This window comes from Microtus ochrogaster, chromosome 22 (assembly GCF_000317375.1).
Source record: "Microtus ochrogaster isolate Prairie Vole_2 chromosome 22, MicOch1.0, whole genome shotgun sequence".
Classification (NCBI taxonomy): Eukaryota; Metazoa; Chordata; class Mammalia; order Rodentia; family Cricetidae; genus Microtus; species Microtus ochrogaster.
The window spans coordinates 9,266,539-9,288,633 of NC_022023.1; the positions used below are offsets into that span (position 1 = coordinate 9,266,539).

Consider the following 22,095-nt stretch of genomic DNA (forward strand, 5'->3'; position numbering starts at 1 on the left):
GAGTTCGAGACCAGCCTGGTCTACAAGAGCTAGTTCCAGGACAGGCTCCAAAACCACAGAGAAACCCTGTCTCAAAAAAACCAAAAAAAAAAAAGTGGAACAAAAACAAAAATGTGTCTCAATTTCATAGGCATCAATTGTTATAATTTCATTATAATTATATTTTAAATAATCAAGACATTTATCAAAATCCATCCAGTTAATTGTAAGAGAAATTTTATTCAGACACAAGTAAGAGTGACTTTTTAACAAGTACCAGTCTTTCCTTGGAAACTAGACTTTGGGGGTAAATCAAGAGGCAGAGCAAAAGTAGTAAGACAAATAGCTGTGGTCTATGTTTTGTTATAGACTAAAACTGTGGGAACAATCCTCACCAACATATAGGTAGATTGAGACAAGACCTTTTGGTCCCACTGTTTCCTAGGCTGTTCATAGATGGCTCTGATACAGCAAGCTGTGGTAGTCATCTTTTTCCATGAGAAGTGGTTGCCTTTCTTCCTGGAACAGCTTCCGTTTGTGAGGACGACAGCACAGCCGACTGCTGAGCCCTGTCAGAGCGGCGGCCACAACAGCTCCTACTAGTGCTGCCCCGAGGAGCCATTGCCAGATCCTGGTAGCTTGCTCCAAGTAGGGCTCAATATAACTTCTGTAAAATCCTGGGTCTGAAATAGAGATAGTGCAGTTTTTAACAACATGACCATCACCATCAGTAGCGTTTTAGCACTTTGAAGTCAGATGCTTTGAGAAATACTTAACCCTGCCTCCTAGCTCATCTTTCTACTACATAACAAAATTAGAGTCTTCCCCTTGTGCCTGGGCCTTCTCCTTTTATTCTCCAATATAATAGTGAATTGCACTCTAATTTATTTGTTTTACAGGTCAAAAGTTTCAAGGGTCCTATAATCTCCTTTTTATTCACACAGTATATAGCTGATTTGCTAATCTCTATTAAAGTTGTCCTCAAAATATAATGAAGAATAATTCCATGCAAAACACTTCTAAGAATTTGTTCTCGATTGAGTGCTCATATTTCCTTTTATAATCAGCTGGACTTCCACACTGGATTTGATGCTTATTGATATCCAGACTACACTAGTCAGAGTGGAACCACAGTTGGTCATAGGAACTAGGAGTTAGTAAAGCTCACACATTTGGTCATTTCCTTTTCTAGTCATCTGTTCATGTTTTATTAATTGTCCATCAATGTGCCAAAATAATAGTGCTTCTTGAATATCTCTTACCCTTAAACCTTTTATAGCTTTACATTGTTTTCTTCAAACCTTCATATGCTACGTAAAGCTGAGTATAAGTGCAGTGACAAAATCAGCTTTTTCCATATATTGCTATTTAACATTTAAGAACTCACTTAAACTTTGTAAGACTGATATTCTCACTTCCTTTTATGAAAAATGATACTTATCTAATAATAAATTAAATACACAAATAATACATGGCGTTATGGTTTAAACATAAAGTGTTGGCTCCACCACCAAAAGACTGATGTTCAAAGGACTTAACTGCCAGCTAATAGGTTTGGCAATTGTATCATGAGAATTCTGGCTACATCGGTCCATTAATCAATAACGGACTTACAATATAATGGGACATAATTAGTAGGTACTTGAAAGTAGGGGGTGAGGCTTGATTGAAGGAGTTAAGTCATTGGAAGTTGGCCTTTGAAGGAGGACTACATGTTAGACATGAGTCCCTCTTTCTCTCTACTACATATGTCTAACCTGATACTTCTATCTTGCCTCAGGCCCAAACCAATGGAACATGTCAATAATGATCTCAAAACTATTAATCCATGAAAAAAAATTTCTTTAGGCTGTCTTTCTCAATCATTTTTTTATTGTAACAATCACATAGACTAGAATAATATGTAGTTTCTGCATGGATTAGGCTTTCCTTACTACCTATTCCTTGTTTGTCAAAAAGGTATCATATTTCTACATAGGAATATCAAAACTCAGAACTAATTCCAGTCCTAAGGATTTTAACCAAAGGCATAGTAATTGGCGACTAAAAGCATTATGACTCTCATCATTAGTTGGCATTGAAAGTTTTCATTATTGTATTGGTAATTCTACCAAGAGTCTCCCGGTGCTTAGTATAGATCTCCCAGTGGTACATCATAAAGTGCTCACAGCCGGGCGGTGGTGGCGCACGCCTTTAATCCCAGCACTCGGGAGGCAGAGGCAGGCGGATCTCTGTGAGTTCGAAACCAGCCTGGTCTACAGAGCTAGTTCCAGGACAGGCTCCAAAGCCACAGAGAAACCCTGTCTCGAAAAACCAAAAAAAAAAAAAAAAAAAAAAAAAAAAAAAAAAAAAAAAAAAAAAAAAAAAAACATAAAGTGCTCACTTGTATCATACTGCTTGCACAGAATTCTTTTACATAGTTCAGAAAAGTCACTGAGTTATTCTGATCTAAATACATAATATGAGTGAACTGTAATTCAGGGAATTGAAATAATATTTCTTTTCTTATAAAAGAGCTAGCTGGTAGAATTATGGCTAAAAGGCATCCTAATCCTACACTCTTCAATAACTTACTTGTACATAATGTTTTAGAGTAGATGGAAAAGTTGTAAAGTTTGGAATCCTCAGAATTTCATTTATAAATGACAAAAAGTTGGTATAATATTGATTCTTATTTATAAATGACAATAAATTGGTATAATATCAATTCTTAAGGAATTTTGAAATAAACACTGTATACACATAGGATGTTTTATACTATCAAAACGAGGTCGGTCATATAGGAATGCACAGTTCATCTGAAGAGAACTGAGCCTTACCTGGCTCCTGAAGGTAGCTGTAGTCATATCCCAGATCCTTGGATGAAACGAAGAAATCACCATTTCTGTACAGTGGTATGAAAGGAACCATGTAGGATTCTCTGTTGTGGCCTATGGGTGCATTGGCTTCTGGGTAAACTTCTAGCAGAGGACGGTGTCTTCGGAGCCATTGTTCAAAAATACTGTAGAGGGAAGTGTTATTCATACTCAATAAAATTTTAAATTCTCAAGAGGCAATTATTAATATCCCAAAGACTTGAACAAATGTTTACTATTTTCAAACTCTAGCAAGTTACTATCATATCCTGATGAAGGTCACTCATCAGAAATAATTGTGAGAATAACTTTAAGTTTTTCTTTATCAAAATAATTAAACTTTTCTAGACAGTTTAGAGCCTTCAGAATGCAACTTTGGGTTGCATGAAATTTAGTCAGTCATAAGTTAAATACAAGTTTTTACAAATGCAAGGAGAGTCAAAGGAAAAAAAACCATATAAAACTAAGTTGACAAGAAACTAGAATTTATTCACTTTTTGTTTGTGATGGTTGTTTCAACCTTGGAAAAAAGTCATTTTTTTTCCTGAGGCAGAGCCTTCCTTCAATGATACAAGGTGAAGCAGCCCATTTCCAGCTTTCCCTGAAGCTCTTATGTGATCATATGATTACTACACAGGCATTAAAATAGAATAAAATTATCCTGGAAATGGGAAACAGTGACACACACACACAAAAAAAAAAAAAAAAACACAAGGACAATGGGAATCTTTGAAACATCATCGATTTCCATGGGCAGCAAAACTAGCTGTACCATGCAAGAAATCTGTTCTGCACTGCTCTGTTCTCTGGAATGGTTGTTCGTGTGTTTGTGGATGTTGCCCCTTTTGCTTTTATTTGCCTCTGAGTTTGTTTCACAACAGTTCTGTGAGCTAGCTTAAATCCTTTCGGCTATTAACTTTGCTATTAAAATGAGGCATTATTAGTTTCTGTTCAGCACAATTAAAACTGGCATTAATGTTAAAAAATTGCATCAAAAGATTGAATAAAAATGAATTAAAATTCACCGTTTAAGAGAATTTATAGAAAGTCTTTTAAAGAATAGCAAAAAAAATAATTTATGTTACTAGACTGTATAAGATGGACAAACAAGAGATCTGGAGTTCACGAACTTTCCTTGAGCAATAGTATGTTGATATTTGGTTTATGTTTTAATAAATAAAACTTGCCTGGAAATAGGAGGGCAAACTAAACCAATAGATGCAAGGCAGTGGTGGCACACACCTTTAATCCTAGGATTTGGGAGACAGAGGCAGATGAATCTCTTTGAGTTCAAGGCCGCCCTGGGCTACACAAGATCAATGCAGAAATAGATCCAGGTGGTGGTCACTCACACCTTTAACCTCAGTACTAGGGAGTCACACACCTTTAATCCCAGCACTAAAGGGGAATATAAAACAGGAGGAGGCAGAGGTTCATAGCTCAGTCTGCAGTCTCCCAGCCTTGGCAGAAGTAAGAAATCTCCATTGGCTTGACTATTTTGCTTTCTAAAAGATTGATTTTCTTTGGCTCTCAGATTTCTCAACTTAAAAAAAATATAACTGACTTAAAAAGAAGCACAACATTCTAAGGTTATAAATACTTTCAATATTAACTTGTACTATTACCTTCCAAAGAGTCTTAATTGTTAATGACATGCAATTTCGAAAATACAAACAAACCAAAAAAAAGTTTCACATGTAATTGCTTTATATCTGGTTATTGAGGTGTGTACATATAATGTTTCATATACACTTGACCATAAATTAATATTAATTAATTGTTAATATTGATATATAATTAACTATTAATTTTAATATATAAGTAAGTTATTTGCTTAAATCCATGTGGTTTTTGACTACTAAATATATTTTCAGTCACACGGAGAATCTCTGACAATTAATCATGTTCCAACCCCTCTACACTTTGGTATAGGAACAAGACATTATGCAGTGAGTCACTAGGCTGAGGCTGGAGGTAAAATCTGTACCTGATGTCAATTGAGAAAAATTACTATTATAGTTTAATTTATAAATAATTTTATTTATACCAGGAAATGAAAACAAAGCTTTTACCTAAATAGGACAAGAACATCAATCCTTAGCACCAGATTTAATGAATGAGACCATTAATTTCCTTATTACCTTATCAACCTTTGGAAATGAAGATATTCGTCTTGATTAAAATCTCTAGTGGTAGTTCTCATCTCCAGTAAATTTCATCAGACTGTGTCTAGAATGTCTCCCATTGAAATACTAATAGTAAATTGGATAACCACACTGACAGTTTGGGGAAAAATCTTGTTGAAAATTCATTTTAAATGAATCTGGATAGATTTCTGAAAGTCTGGGAGACAGTCAGATAGGCACTGCCAAATTAGGGGGAAAAAAACTAATCATAACAATATGGAATGATCTGCTTTATAGATAAACCTAACTGTAGTGCAAATAATAAAAATTCAGAGGCAGATTTTGGGGTTCAGGCTGAAAAATCAGAGAAGCAGAGCAGTCAAGCCACTGGAGAGCTCTCACCCCTATGAAATCTTCAGACTGAAAAGAGAGCGAGTTCCTGCCTCGTCCCACCTCATATTTCTCTCTAGTGCTGCTATTAAAGGCCTGCACCACCACTGCCTATCCTTTATGGCTAACTAGTATGGCTGCTGGGAGTAAAGTTATCTGCCACCACTGTCTGACCTGATGCAGTGTTTTTTCAAGATTTCTTAAGAATCGATATTATACCAATTTATTGTCATGGCTTCAGTCATGAAGAGCAGAGGAAGTCTTTTTACAGATTTTTGCATGCTTTCTTCCTAGGAGCAGTAAGAAGTTGCTGTTTGAATTTAAAGTGGTGAACGAGGGCTTTAACAGACAAGTATTCTGAAAGATTACAGATTACCTTGTGGGTGATGAATTGAAAGAAAAAAAATTGACCCTAAATCTAAAAATATTGGATGACAGAGCCCAATAAATGGAGACCAGGCAAGGGAGTTCTGCCTTCATGAACAGATTAATGTTCTTTGGAGCTGAATAATTTCTCTATGACAGGGCTTATTATGAAAACAATTTTGTCCCTACCTTGCTTTCATGGTCCCTTGTGATAACTGAGTACTTAAAAAGAAGCATCTCATTGGTTCTATTTTTTAATGTCTCTTGCTAATGACAGAATCCACTGGAGGGGGGGGGGTATTTGGAATGTATCACTGAAAACAATTCTTTTGAAAGGAAGTCACATTTGAAAAGGATAGAGTGCCAGGAATGACTAACTTTAAATGAAACATGAATAAAGGACACATGAAATTCAAATGATCCCAACATCAACTGACCACCATTTTAACTGCATACTTTAAAACTGTTTAACTTAGGCAATGAAAGTGAAAAGTAATCCTTAGGGAATGGGAAAGAATTGAGATGAGATTAAAATCGCTTAAACTAATGAATAATTTGGAGGGACTGAACATAAGAATCGAAAGGAGACATAAGAAAGAAATTCAAATAATAAAGGCAGTCAGAACCACAGTTCCAATCACCCTGGAGGTCACTCGGTGATCCCAGGGGTTGCTTGGTGCTACTGGGTGTTGCTCTACTGGGTGTTGCTCAGCAATCTCAGAGGCCTTTCAGGACTGCTCCTTTCGCTTAGGACTGCTGCCACTGAGGTTGCTGCCTTGGGTCTGCTCTGACAGAGGTCACTGGCTCAGGCCTGCTCCCTCAGAGGTCTCTGACTCATGCCTGGTCCAGCAGAGGTCTCTGGCTTGAGCCTGCACCCTCAGAAGTCCCTCTCTTGTATCTGCTCCTCTGGAGGTCACTGCCTTGGGCCTGCTCAGATGGATGTCGCTAGCTCAGGCCTATTCCCACATATATCCCTGGCTCTGATGACAACTTATGCTGGAGAAGATGTGGGGTAAAGGGAACAATCCTCCATTGCTGATAGGAGTGAAAACTGTTACAACCACTTTGGATGTCAGTGTGGAGATTTCTCAGAAAATTTGGAAACAACCTTTCTCAAGACCCAGCAATACCACTTTTGGGCATGTTCTCAAAGGCTGCTCAATGTACCACAAGGACATGTGCTCAATTATGTTCATAGCAGCATTGTTTGTCATAGCCAGAACCTGGAAACAACTTAAATGCCCCTTGACCAAAGAATGGATAAAGAAAATGTAGTAAATTTACACAATGGAGTACTACACAGCAGAAAAAGAAAGTAGACATCTTGAAATTTGTAGGCAAATGGGTGGAGATAGAAAACATCATATTGAGTGAGGTAACCCAGACCCAGAAAGACAAATATCATATGTATCCACTCTTAAGTGGCCTTTAGAAATAAAGCAAAGAAAAACAACCTAAAATTCACGATCCCAGAGAACCTAGACAGCAATGAGGACCCTAAGAGAGACATACATGGATCTAATCTACATGGGAAGTAAAAAAAGACAAGATCTCCTGAGTAAATTGGAGGCATGGGGAACATGGGAGAGGATAAAAGGGGAGAGGAGAGGAAGGTAAGGGAGAAGAGAAAAATATATAGCTCAATACAATCAATTTAAAAAAGAAAAAAGAAAGAAAAGCAGTGAAGTTCTAATTTTCCTTACCCATAGACAATTAAGCTTATCTTTAGGGGGTAAACCCTGCACAGTGGACTATTAGGAAGGAATGGGCATTGTGATATGCAACAAAAGTGAAAAATTTTGTAGTTGGCAGAAACTAATTTCAAGTCAAATGAATCAGCTTTTACTCATGAAGCGCAGTTAGACAGTGGGACTCAATGAGATGGTGTCATAAAAAGCTGGCCTCTCCAGACTGTTCGGAATATAGGTAGGGGACTGATTCTACACTTATCTCTTGATAGAAAATACTAATTTGTTTTTAGAGCCGCAGCACTCTAATGTGTGAAATCATAATGATGAAGTTTAGCTTATCCCCCTCATTAAGGTCTCCATTAATTTCTGTAGTCACTCACTGTGCTATAAAACGTTGGCCCTACTTACTCCTCTCTAACTGTACCAGTATCCATCAATTAAGCTTCTCCATTTCCACTTCTTAACAGATGTTAATAATTAGCATTTTACCTTCACCTTCTAGATCAATGTTTTAGATTCCACTTGTGGGTGATAATACACAGAACACCTTTCCCAGGCTTGCCTCACTTGATGCTACAGTGCAGGGCTTTTGTTGTACCTGGTAGGAAAATGTATCTAGGTTTTTTCCTTTATAGATTATTCCCATATGTTAAATGCTGCTAGTATGAGAATCTTTGTTTCATGTTGTTTGTTGCGTTCTATGATGATGAAATGTTTGACCTAGTTTTAACCATGAATATGAACAGTATTTATTTCCTAGATCCACTTTCTTAAAACCAAAATTATACTTCCCTAAATGCATGTTCTTTTTTAAATAATTTGAGTTATAGCTTTAATTGCCTTACTATAATGAGAAATAAATACTTCTGACTTGTTGGGTGGTTCTCTTTCATCCAGTAGAATGCTAAGTGTTTTGAAATGTATCATTGCAGGATTTATTTATCCAATAACAATGCAAAAAGGGTTATTAGTAAAATTCTCAGTAGTGATAGTTAAATTAGATACACTACTTGCCAAGGGCTATTCTAAGTCATCTCAATCCTAAATATTCCTTTTACATTATGTTTTAGTAACATCCATATTTTACAGGCAAGAAAACTGAGTGGCAAAGAGGATAAGCTTACCTATCATTTAAATGACTAATAAAATTAGGTAATTGAATAAGGATTCAAAGCCAAGTAGTCTAGAAATTGCAGATGTCTTTGGCCTTAATGAGGTACTATCTTTAAAATGTGTTTTCATTAAAGCCCCCACATGCAAGTAAGCAAGCAAACAAAAACTGAGAGCTTGGATAACTTCATTAATTTATTCAGTTAACATGTGGAGTCATTGGGGTTAAAATCATTTCTGCAAATCTCAGTTTCCCATTCCATCCAGTACTTTTAAGCATGTTATTTTTGCAAACACAGATGCATGCAGAGTAAATTGTGTGACTAGGATAGCTTGCAATCAAGAAAGGAGAGAGAGAGAGAGAGAGAGAGAGAGAGAGAGAGAGAGAGAGAGAGAGAAAGAGAGAGGACTTTGAGAAAGACTTATTGAGTGAAAAAAATCTGACATTTTACAAAGAAATGAATATTTCTTATGTATTCTTGTCTGTGTCCATAGAGTATAGACCAGAGTTTGTCTATGCAGCAGTCCAGCTAAATCTGCCTGGAATGGAAAGCATATATAATGCATTTTCTTAAAATACTTATTCTTTAAATAATATTCAGTATTATCTTAGGCAGGCAAAGGCAATATATTGCAAAGTTTGAAACAAAAAGCTTCAAAAGGCAGATTCTGCCCCCAAAGGAAGTTTTAAGGGAAAATCACTTATACCCTGATATCTTCATTTATTTATATTATATTATCATTATATCTTAGCAAGTGGTCTTGATTCTGAGGTGGAATGACATCTTTAAGTTCTATCAACTAAACTTGATCATTAATGGTAATAACAGTTAAATAACTTCATGATAGATTTGGTATTGGCACACTTCCAACATAATATTTCAACCAAAAGTGCTAGACAATAGCCTCTTTATCCTCAAATAGAGGTTCACAGTACTATACCAATATTCTATACATCATTAACTTCTGTACTTCTTTCCCAGTTATGGCAGATTGTACTGAGCCCCCTCCCCAACCCAGGACTACAATGGAGAAGTTCATCATGATGATGAGATCCTTATTTGTGCTTGAAACTATTCACTGCAGACGAGTGCACATATGACATTTCATATGTAAATTTTAACCTTTATAGTTTCATAACTAAAGGTTATGACCTTGTGGAAACCCAAATAAATTAGGCAATCATTCCTCCACCTAATAACCTACGAAGAGACAGAAGATTATTGTAGTCACAGGTGCACAAATAATGCAGTTTCATAGTCTTTGGTCCTCCTGATGCATCCATTATCAGCATATGTTCTTTATTTTCCTTATGGTTCTAGATTTCCTGTCAATGAAATCTACCAGAGTCTCATTTATCATCTTACATTGCCACTTTATCCACACTCTTACCTGGTCTGTGAATCCCTAATTTCCACATAAGTGTTGAAAAATAAAATAAAATAAAATGAACACTTTGATTTGGTTTATTCGGATTAAAACTTAAGAGTGGATTTCTACATCTATTTCCACCAGTTTCTAGATGAAGTTCTCAGGAGATCATGTCTACTTCCCCTTCTTAGGTGAATCCATATATGTCTCTCTTAGGGTTGTCTTTGTTACATAGCTTCTCTGGTGTTGTAGACAACTAACCACTGGGCAGAGCTCCCTGAGTCCAGTCAAAGAGAGGCAGGAGAGATAATATGAACAAAAGGGTCAAGATCATGATGGGGAAACACACAGAAAAAACCGGCCCCAAATAGTGGGAGCTCACTGAATCCAGAATGACACCTGAGGAACCTACATAGGACTGATCTAGACCGCCTGAATGCAGGTGACAATGGGTGGCTTGGGAAGTTAGTGGGGTCATTGGCAATGGGACCAGGAGCTATTTCTAACAAATGATCTGGCTTTTTGGAGTCCATTTCCTATGCTTAGCCTACACGTGTCGGAGAGTGGCAGGGCTTGGACCTGCCTCAACATAGTGATGGGACAGAACTCACTGACTCCCCATGGGAGGCCTTACTCTCCTTGAGCAACAGATGGGGAGTGGGGAAGGTTGGGAAGCAGGAAGAGGGGATAAAGGAAGGAATGGGATTAGTATGTGAGATATATAGATATAGATATAAATATAGGTATATTAAGACTGAAAAATACATGGCATAAGTTAAATAGCAAAAATCTTTGTATTTTTGCCAGAGGACTTCACATTAATTTTGCATCCAGTGGAAGATGTAGTTACCATTTTATCAAGAGGATGGTGTGAAACAAAACACTGCATGGCAGATTTATTTGAAAGTGTTGTACAGGAAGACTTTTTAATTCTCTTTTACTTTTAAGATTTGAGGTAGGGGACCAATGCATACGATGTGGTTAAGTACCAAGGGCCTACACTAACTATAATAGAAGCTAGAAGAAGTAATGTTAGGAGACATGATAAAAAAAAAGCAAAGAAGGTCACAGATGTTTCAGCACCAGGAATGACATTTGTAAAGAGAAAATTGACTGTGAACTGAAATGTTTCTTTCCGACTAACAGCAAATGTTCTATGCACGCTTCAGCATATTTATAGTTTATAATTGCAGAAGCATATGGAGCACAAATCCACAAATAATTTACACAGTAATATTACTGGTATCACTGGAACTTAAATGACAAGAAGAGTGTGTTTAGTCTAGCGTAATGGGTGAGGATAATGTAAAGCATCCTTCAAAAAGTAAATTTATCCGGGGCCGACAGCCTAACATTTGGATCACAACAAATGGTCCTCACTACTGGAAAACGGAACTCAAGAAGGCGCAGATGAAAGGCTGGGAAAGAGATTCTTCTCCTTGTTTTGCTCTCTGTTTCTCTCCGCCTGTCACTATTATTCCTGTAGTTAGGATCTGCAGCTCTATATATCCAAGTCTCTTCCTTTCCCGACTCAGTTAATCTCTTCTAATTGGAGTAATTTAAAAATGAAGTCATTCCTTAGAAAGGTTGTGGATCTGTGTGATACCTAATCAGGAGTTTTAAAAAGGTAAACTGACATATTGAGCAAAGGGAAAACCCGTGACTGTGAAGGAAGGGATGGATGGTAGGAGGGAAGAATGGAGGGAGTAATGGGGGGGAGGAAGGACTGAAGAACAGAAGAAAAGGTCTGTCACTGGCAAGTTCATAGAGATAGATATGTTTAAGGACTTTTATTTTATTATATTTTATTAATTTTATTGAGCTATACATTTTTCTCTGCTCCCCTCTCTTCCTCTCCCCTCCCTTCAACCCTCTCCTATGGTCCCCATGTCCCCAATTTACTTAGGAGATCTTGTCTTTTCCTATTTCTTATGTAGATTAGATCCATGTATGTCTCTTTAAGACTTTTATTCTTGGTTGTAGTGATGCTATTAATTTCTAGCTTAGCTCTATTGCCAATAAATATTCTTTTACCGTTTCAATTTTATTTCATTGAAATTCTAACATGGACTACTGAAATAAAACTCTGTTTACATTGGAGTTAATATCATTGATTCCTTTGCCACATGAGGAGCAGAATAGCCATACTAGACTGAAGAAAGAACCCTGGATTGGTGGAAGATGATTCTGATTAAATTGTTCTCCTAATCACTTAATTATGTGTGGATTTTGAAACTAAGTATTCATTCATTAAAGTCTCACTATTTTATTACCTAAAATTAATTATTGCAATTTTGGCACTAATAATAAATAAGAAACAAAGGGAGAGGTCTAAAGCGCTGCCCTCCTAAATGCGTTTTGAATTCCTTGTATTGTTCTTATACCTGATACTCTTCTACTTTTAGCGCGTCATGTCCCACAAATGCTAACATATCTGTTCCATGAACGTTCTTTGTTTCAGTGTCAGTGTCTTTGTTTTTACTTAGTTTTGAGTTCTATGTTTAATTACTAACCACAAAATTACATGAGGTGCGAGTCCAAGGCTTCAGGCTCTTCACAGTATGAGTTATCTACCACGTCTTGGAAACACACAGCTTCATTACTTTATTGGATTTTGCTATAACAGTATATTCATTCATTTATGGTGTAGATTTCCAGGAACCTCAGACTGATGAAGGAATTTCAGTCCTAACCATGAGTCTGAGTCCTTCATTTCTGTCAAAATCCTAGCTATTAAGTTACGGAGACTAACATCCTAACAGTCAGTCAAGGATAAGAACAAGCCTGCTTTGAAAGGTAATTAATGGTCTTCTCTATTTCTCTCTTATTTCAGAATGTGTTTGAGCTTAGCCATACATGTGTGGAAAATGTAAAATAATCATTAGTAATACATTTGTAAAGACTTTATCTGTTTATCTAAAGAAAATCTCACATTCTCTCAGTTTGGTATCATTTTGAACTTCTTTCTCTTCTTTTCTGTTTTTTTTAGTTTTGTATTCATTTTCTTTTAGTAATTTGTGTTACCCCTTCCTTCCATAGCTCTGCCAAGCTCCTTTCGCCCTTTCCTACCCACCCAATTTTGGGGCAACCCTATCGTATTTGAAAAACTCATCAAATCCAATTTCTGGTACCCATAGACTCTCGGATTTGTACCCATCCTCTAGAACGTGGTCAGCAGTACATTACCAGGGGCTACATCCTTAATAAAAGCTGACTCTCCTTGGCCTAGCTATCAGTTCTCAATATCTTCTACTCAAGGGAGAACATCTGATAATTTAGTATCTAGAACAGAGGGACTTACCTGCTTTATAATTACACAGACAATAGATTTAGAAATATAATGAACATTTTCTTAAAACAAATGAAATGTCTTCCCTTCCTTTAGCACAAGAGAGAATGAGACAGCACTGGGAATCAGAAAAAGAGCAGAGAAAGAAGGTCACACTGAGGGTCAGCAGGTGAACTTTATGGAGTGCTCCGCTCTCGGATTAACAAAGTGTTGTCGTTTGCAGTTCAGTGATGTGAGCAGGGGCTTTGATACCCTTCTTTCTGGAGATCTCACAGAGGAGGGATTACTGTGAATAAAAGTTTCTGTGTGATTTCCCTTCCCCCAAAACATTTTACTCCTGGTTTGTTAAGGTAAATGTGATAATGTCAATCTTGAATTTTGTTCTATTTCTTGCCTCTCTTCTCTTAAAGATGAAGGGAGTTTTACTGCTTCTTGTTCTTGTGAGAAAAATGACATTTAAACAAACCTTGTTCTTTTGATCAATATATACATCTTTCTCTGATGAATAAAGATGTGGTTAAAGAAAGCTCTTTGACTGGCATACCACTCTGACTTACTGGGCACAGCAATCTGTCTCTTCCCACATCCCACGGCTCTGTATGCTCCTTATTATTCTAGATTATGTGACAGTTTGTACTCCACAAATGTATCTTGTCTTGATGCTAGGGTTGGGAATAACATTTGTATTATGCATCCTCTGTTTTGTGCAAAGTACATAAAGAAATTATGCTTTGTTACTAACAGAAACACTCAAGGAAACATAATCATATTAGTAATATAAATTCATGAAATCAGAAATAAAGTGGATATTAACATTTCCTATGGATATTTTGTACTTTACTAGTTGTTATTTGCTTAATTTATCATTTAAGAACAATATGGATATTTTTCACTTTAAATATAGCTTTCAAATTGAAACCATATAATTTTTCATAACTCGATTTATAAAGCAGATCATCGTTCTTCACTTCTAATATTTTTCTACCATTCCTTTGGCAAAATTCCTATAAATCTTTACCTCATTGACCTGCCATTTATTATTAAAATAAAAATCTATCCTAAATATTATTTTTCTCCTTTCTCTTGCTACCACATTATTAAAATATTCTCTCCAATTCAGCATTTTCTATTTTTATTCGATCTACCATCAGCTAGAGTTCAATTTTTGTTTTTACATTTTAAAAGGTTAAATGAGCTCCCAAACCCAAATCAATATATTGAAACACTGCTCTGCAGAACCTCATGCTGTGACTTGATATAAAGACAGACTCAGAAATTGGCTATTGAGTTAAGTAAGTTGTTAGTGGATCTGCAATCAGATATGACCAGTATCTATAGAAGAAACAGATACAGGACACAGATGCACACAGAGAGGACATGAGGATACAGGAAGGATGGCCTCGTGCAAGCCAAGGACAGAAAACCTCAGGAGAATTCAGTTCTCTTGTCATTGGTTGCAAACATTTATTCTTTGAACTATATTAGTATAAATGTCTGCTCTTAAAACACCAAGCTTGGTACTAAGTTGTGACATTAAAAAATTGAATTCTCCAGGTGGTGGTGGCATACACCTTATTTATTTATTTATTTATTTATTTATTTATTTATTTATTTATTTATTTTTTGTTGAAAAAATTTCCGCCTCCTCTGGCCTCCCATTTCCCTCCCCCTCCTCCCGCTTTTCTCCCCCTCCCCCCACTCCATTCCCCCTCCCTCTCAAGAGTCTGAAGAGCAGTCCAGATTCCCTGCCCTGTGGGAAGTCCAAGGTCCTCCCCCCTCCATCCAGGTCCAGGAAGGTGAGCATCCAAACAGGCTAGGCTCCCACAAAGCCAGTTCATGCAGTAGGATTGAAACCTAGTGTCACTGTCCTTGGCTTCTCATCAGCCTTCATTGTCCGCCATGTTCAGAGAGTCAGGTTTTATCCCATGCTTTTTCAGTCACAGTCCAGCTGGCCTTGGTGAGCTCCCAATAGATCAGCCCCACTGTCACAGTGGGTGGGTGCACCCCTCGCGGTCCTGACTTCCTTGCTTATGTTCTCCCTCCTTCTGCTCCTCATTTGGACCTTGGGAGCTCAGTCTGGTGCTCCAATTTGGGTCTCTGTCTCTATCTCCTACAACCTTGTTGCTTGGAGATCAAGATTTAAAAATCAAAACTGCTTACTACTAAAACCTGTGATCTTAATCATCTGATATAGGGTCTGCAGGTATCCTGTTTCCTGGCCTTTTGATTCATTGCATAGCTATCTTGGATCTAATATTTGGTGCTACTATAGAACTTCTGATCTTTGGTCTCTAAGTAGGGGAGATAAGATTTTCCCACAATTGTACTGCTTTTGCTTGTCTTGGATAAATATCCTGTTGTCATGTTAGATATTCTTTACTGTCTCTGGGAACTAATAGTTTGCATTCCTCCCCACTTAGTACCAACCTGTCTGTGTGGGGGTTATTTTGACTGTGCCCTGAAAAATTTGGATCATGATCTTAAGAATCTCTTTAGATTTAACAGTTCAGTGATAATGACAAAGACCTAATTTTCTATCCACTGCTGTCAATGAAATATTTAGGTTAACAATATTATAATTTCCCTCCTTCAAAGCACATTGATTCTACAAAGCATGGGGAGATTTTTTTTTCATTATAGGACATGTTTTAGGTTACTAGTCAGAGCAACTGATTTATGTATCACAAGATAGAGTACAATTCAGTGTCCCTGGATGATATATTTTATCCCACAACAAATGTTATTGATAACCCGCAGCAGATGCCTGCCTCAAGATTATCAATTACACTGCACTTTAGGAAGTCCTAGTGGATGGTTTCTATGTGTAATGGATGTTGTTAGATTCCAGAGGTGATCAATATATAGACTCTGTCAGCAGAGAGCTCTAGATACAGTGGGGGAGACACACATGAATCAATCTAACAAAGACAAACAGTTTTAGGAGCTAGATCTAACAGGAAAAGGAACTGAGGGAATATGGTCAAATATGACAATAATGGCACAATGGCAATTTATTATAGGAAAATAATTCTAATTCAGAGGAGAAAACAAGGAAGCATTTTAAGCCTGATGATGGTCCTATAATAAGAAAAGAAACAAACCTGTCAGAGACAAGTTCCCCTCTGACAGCCCATCTGATGGCAAGAGCAGAGTTGAAGATAATTCTCTGATTTCTGAGATTACCTCCTTCCATAACCCTGATATTTCCGCCTTTCTGAGCAAGCTTCAGCCTCCAGTCACCAGTTGGGAAGCAATCTGTTGTTCATTCCTGAAGTCCCAGGGACCTGTCTTGCTGCCACCAGTCTGCCTGGATTACTATGCTGCCAATTTCGTTCCCCATCTGATTTGAGGGCATATGGTTTGGTGTAGCCAGCAAGCTAGCCCAGGGGACTACTACTCTACTCTTGATGAGTAGAGTAGAAGGAAGGCCTCCCTGGCAAATAGAGCCAAGAAACCACTGCGGAAGAGATCATTAATCTGTAGTTGAGATGGAGGCAGGTTCGCTATTCCTAAAATGTATTGTCCTACACTCAAAAGGCAGGCTTCAGAGAACTGCAGAAGTAGTAGTAGCAATGCTGGAGAGCACTAAGAAAACAGCAAATAGAGAATATGTAGCGACTTATAGAGATCCTTCTTACTCCATATGAGAGATAGTCTCTGTATACTGTGTTGCAATTTACAAAGTTGAGACCCATTATTTAGAAGAAGGTAGTATCACTACCAGCTTTTTCAATCCACTTAAGATCACGGAGCAGCACCAGAAGTTTTTCCGCAGACTTTGACTCCAGAGCTAATAGTTTCTCTATCGCATCATTTCTCTTTATCTTTAGGATCTTGAACCTTAAATACGAACCACTGAAGGTGAGCATCTTATCCTGCTCTTTCATCCTCTGCCTCACTCGGCAATTCTGTAAGTCTATTCACACAGTCTCACTGCTGTGTCCCATAACATCAGTCCAGAGTGTAATAAGCAGTTACAATGTCGTGTGTGAACTTGTAACTCTAACTGGCAACAGACCCCCATCTTGGTCAGTCTGGTTTTAGACTGCCAGTTTTGTAATTCTTTCTACTTGGAAGGTGTCACTCTGTAGCAACCACATTCCTTGACTTCTGTTAAAAACAGCCATTGTGATTAGTTCTAGCATTGTCATTGGAGGAAGAGTATCCTTTCTTTGTCTACAAAGACATACAACTAATATTTTATGAAGTTCCATTTAGCAATATAACCAAAATGATATTATTATATATCTAAAGGCTCCATGGTTGTCAGCAAGTCGGCCATGTCTTGTCTGTACTGCCTACTATTCCTACATATCTGTTTAGTTAGTTTCATGGCTTATGTGCTTATTATAACCTCTACTTCTTCGTGGCTTCTACTAAAGACTACATTCAGAGATAAGAAAAGGAAAACAGAATACCTCCATGATTTGTCTAAGCTCTCAATGGTATTCGTTGAGGAATTCTAACTATTAAAAGTTTTAAATCCAGTGATCTATGCTGGTAGCAACCACTCCCAACACATTGCTATTTCTGTTAAAATCCTGAAATGTTAGGTGTCAGGAGAGATGACAGCTGCTTCTCTAAGGTCCGAATGACTAACACTTTTAAACAAATCTTCTCACACCCACGTATCTGCTTGTTTAAAAAATCGTAATGAACCAAATGAGTTCTAAACCATGCAAATTCCTGTGAAACAATTCCATGTCTTTATCTCTTGCATTAAAACTGTCATTCTCTTTTTTCTTTTTCTTTTTATTTAAAAAAATCACTTTTTATTTTATTTACCAACTCCAGTTCCCCATCCCTAGGGAGAAACCTGGTGTTAGAGAAATTCCCAGGGATCCACAAGGATGACCCTAGCTAAGACTCTTAGCAATAGTGGAGAGGGTGTCTGAAAGGGCCTTTCCCTTTAATCAGAAAACTGTCATTATTTTTCCCTTCTGTACATAGTTCATTCCCTACATTCATGATTTTACTCTTAACTCCAAACATTTGCAAGCTTTCAAATCCTCAGCACATAGCCTAAGGAATCATGATAGCGGTTGGGAATTTGACATTCCCTATCTCAAGTCAACCTGTAGTTATTGACGCTTTAATATTAGATTCTGAATCTATTCCCTTGTCCTAATCTAATATTAAATAAAAAGCAGCCTACACTGTTCCAGATATGTCTGAATTGACAGCTGAACTGATACTGTAGCCTAACTTGAATTTTTCTCCTTCCTTATCATGCCCTCCCACTTCCTGATTTCTCTTCACTACATATTGCTTCCATAAAGATTTGCACTTTAGCCTTTGCTTAGGGTCTCTCAAGGTGACAGACCAGACCACCATAATTTATAAAGTTTTGTATGATAACTAAAATTTATATGATCGTTACACTGATAGTTCGTTTAAGTCCAATGAACACACAATTTATGAAGAAATGTCAACCAACCTGTCCACAAAAGCATGATGAAGAAGAAAAATGGGATCATTGGCCGATCCCTGGACTTGGGACATTGTTCCGTTCATATAGATATGCAGAGCATTGTGCATGGTGCTCTGAGAAGAGTCTGCTATCCCTGTGAGTGGATTGGCAAAGCCTGTTGACAAAAAAGATAACTTTTAAAATTAGTATACCTAAATGACTAAAAATCTAAGTAATCATCTCACCTCATTTATAACTATAGAGGAAAGCCTAATTCTACAAAAACAAAAACAGTAAGTAAACTCATTTGATGTTTCATTCTGAATATCCATTGAGATCTTTGCAGAACTGAAAGGTATCAGGTGGATTCATTGGTGAGATAGGCTGTGTCATTATGGACTCTCTCATGATGCATCTCCGTTAAGTCCTTTAACTACTACTACAATGTGCTAGGAAACCTTTGTAATAGTCAGCATCCACTCTCATTTAGATGCATAACAACCCCTAGAGGAGCCCTTACAGTATCTTTTTTTTTTGTTTGTTTGTTTTGTTTTTCGAGACAGGGTTTCTCTGTGGTTTTGGAGCCTGTCCTGGAACTAGCTATTGTAGACCAGGCTGGTCTCGAACTCACAGAGATCCGCCTGCCTCTGCCTCCCAAGTGCTGGGATTAAAGACGTGCGCCACCACCGCCCGGCTTACAGTATCTTTGTAACTTCTTTTTCTCTGATTCTAACAAATACTTTAGTTTTGGATCCTGGTACCAGAAGAAGCATGAAATTTGTCATCAACCTTATTGTCATTCATCTGTAATTATCCTAGGGACATCAGGTCATAATGTTTTTGTTTTTGTAGAACATTCATTTCACAGCTAATTAGAACTCATTTTCAAAAACAAAATCAAATCCTCATGTCTTTGTAAGGTCACTGTAAGAACATACAAAACCCTCCACTTCATTTTTCAGGTTGGTGAAGTTTAGGGATATACTAATCAAATAAAATTTATGTAACAGTTCATCACAGTCATGGTACACTTGGAAACTGGTAAGAAAATAGATAGCGAACATTTACACAGAAGAAAAGTAAGTATATAAGGTATGATATGTGATGCTTAGCTTGATTTAGTCATTCTGTAAGGTGTATACCAGCATCATCATATCATGTACCATAAATAAAAACAATTTTACTTCTCAATTAAAAATAAGATAAAAACAAATTAACCTAATACACTTCTCTATAGCTTAATCATTAACATTACATACTTTGACAACATTGGCAGGAAAATTTGTAATATATTTTGTTTTTGAATCATAGATAATTTTACCATCTCTGAAAAATGCTGTATGAAAAGTAGAAACAAGATGATTTTTTTTCTAAAAATAATTATACAAGATGATTTTGAGGGTGCAGTAGTGTCAGGAGTCCTTCATCACCTTCAGTTAGGTGTGTTTTAGAAAACTATAGTAGGATAAGGATGGAAAAATAAGTTCTCCCCAAACTCCCTATGCTTTGTATTCTTCTGAGAGCCTGATGCACTGCATCACCTCGTTTGAAAGCACTGATGAGGTAGGATATTTACTAGAAAGAAATACAGCGTTCATCAATTTAGGTAACGTTTTTTGCTTCACTTTTGTCATTGATATAATGGAGGAAAGCTAAACACATTTCTTAGGATGTAAAAATTAATTCCGATGGCTGGTGTGAAAGCACCTAGCATCGATCTGATAGCAGCAGAAGCATCCTGAGTAATAACTTCCCTCTCTGCTTCTGGTTTGCTTGATAAATGTGTGCTTGTTGCTGAATCTGCTAACCAAAGCATGCCTTTTCTGTGTGTGGCTGACAGAGGTTGGCAATCAGATAGTTACCTACAAGGGGACTTTAATGATTTTAATGTGGGACAGACAATTAGTGATTGAAATGATACTAACATGAAAACATATTATTTTCTATTTTACTTCACACTTCAAATGGAGATGTAAGCTATGTAGATTAGAGCTACTGAAGTTGTCTTTATAAAAGAAAAATGTTTCCTCTGTCAATTTTACTTCCTGCGTTTTGCTCTTTTCTAAAAGAAAAATTACATTACTTCCATAAAGCCAAATTCAAATATTATTCTTGTACATATTCTCATTTGAGCAAAGAGATTACTTGCAACTGGAAAATAATATTGTTGGTGTCCCAATTTTACTGATGAGAAAACAGCAGTTTGTAGTTTATGTAACACAACTAAAGTCAAACTAGTATTTGAATAACAAACAAATGAGACACGACTGTGATTGACTTCCAAACCTGTGATCTTTTCCAAACAGCAGGTTTTTCAAATAGATCAGAAGTGAAAGCCTCGAAAGTGAGATCAAATAATTTATTGTGACTTCTGTAATAAAAATCAGAGTCTCAGATGCTTCTGTATTTAAAAGATAAATGTACAACAGAGACTGAGAATAAAAGGGTAATCTCCTAAAACCTATGAGGCTATGTGTGAACTTGCTGGCTCAACTCAGAAATCTCTTTGTGCTGTGTTCTTCAAATGAGTTTGTACCCTTGTCACTTTCAAAGTCAGCTGTATTAAGGAACGCACAGGATGTTAGAAAGCTATTGCATTTGCTCATTGTCAGATTCCCCATGGACAGGGAACATCCCACAACCCGGTAGGGAATATGGTAGCAACCCTATATGCCAAAATGGCTCCAAATTCTTTACAAAGGGCAGCAACAATAGCTCAACATATTGCGAGTTACATCTTTAAGTTCATTTGTGTTGTTCCTGTGGGAAATTTAGGAATTGCTTTAGATGAATGACATCAGGCAGCTTCAATTTGCCAATCCATCTCCTTTTCTCTTTTATTTCTCCCCCAATTCTCCTCTGGAGAGGTTTGGCTTATTTGTTTGCTTTAGATATCGATGTTTATCTCTGATACCTGGAGATTTGGATTTAATTGTTTTAGAATTGAATTCAGTCACTTAGAGCCTTAAAAGCCCCTAAGTGATTCTAATGTGCAATCGGGGTTGAAATTTACTGATTTTGACTAAATTGTTCTTTGTTCTCCAAACCTAAACTATGCTTCAAAATATTTACCTCTGATCACATTATTTTCTTCACATGAGCTTCTTGTCTTCTATACTTTGACATTAACAAAAAGAACCAACAATAATTTTACCTTTAAAATTTCAATGTGCCAACTCAGGCTGTAAACTATTTTCATAGAAGTAGCCAGTCCATATAAATATATATGGCAGGGAATGTAAAGGCATTTTCATATTTATTTTCTTGTTTAACCAGAAACCTTTCTTTCCAAGATGTGGGGTCATAGGTGACGTTGAATGTACTTTCTTATACCTCTAAGTTTTGATGTGTGAGAACACAGGTGACTAGATTTTCACTAGAGCAAAGCATATTTAACTTAATTGGTTTAATTTAACCTGAAATTAATATTTGAATTATATTAATATTTTCAATGTCACTTGAAAATAAAAATGAAGAAAGAAAACAAAACAGCAAATTTATCTTAGTG

At 36.8% G+C, this 22,095-nt stretch overlaps 1 protein-coding gene across 2 annotated transcripts in view; it reads right to left on the minus strand.

The window, feature by feature from the left end:
* Positions 1–429: 429 nt before the first annotated feature.
* The window catches only part of Tyr (tyrosinase), a 37,037-nt gene continuing 15,371 nt past the window's right edge, over positions 430–22,095 (minus strand). The window contains exons 3-5 of one of the 2 annotated variants that reach the window (XM_005357616.2): positions 18,615–18,762; positions 2,799–2,980; positions 430–662 (exon numbers count right to left, since the gene is read on the minus strand). In XM_005357616.2, coding sequence (XP_005357673.1) covers positions 430–662; positions 2,799–2,980; positions 18,615–18,762 — 563 coding nt within the window. Of the gene's footprint in view, positions 663–2,798; positions 2,981–18,614; positions 18,763–22,095 lie in introns of those variants that run through there. The other variant, XM_026784227.1, reaches the window with a different exon arrangement.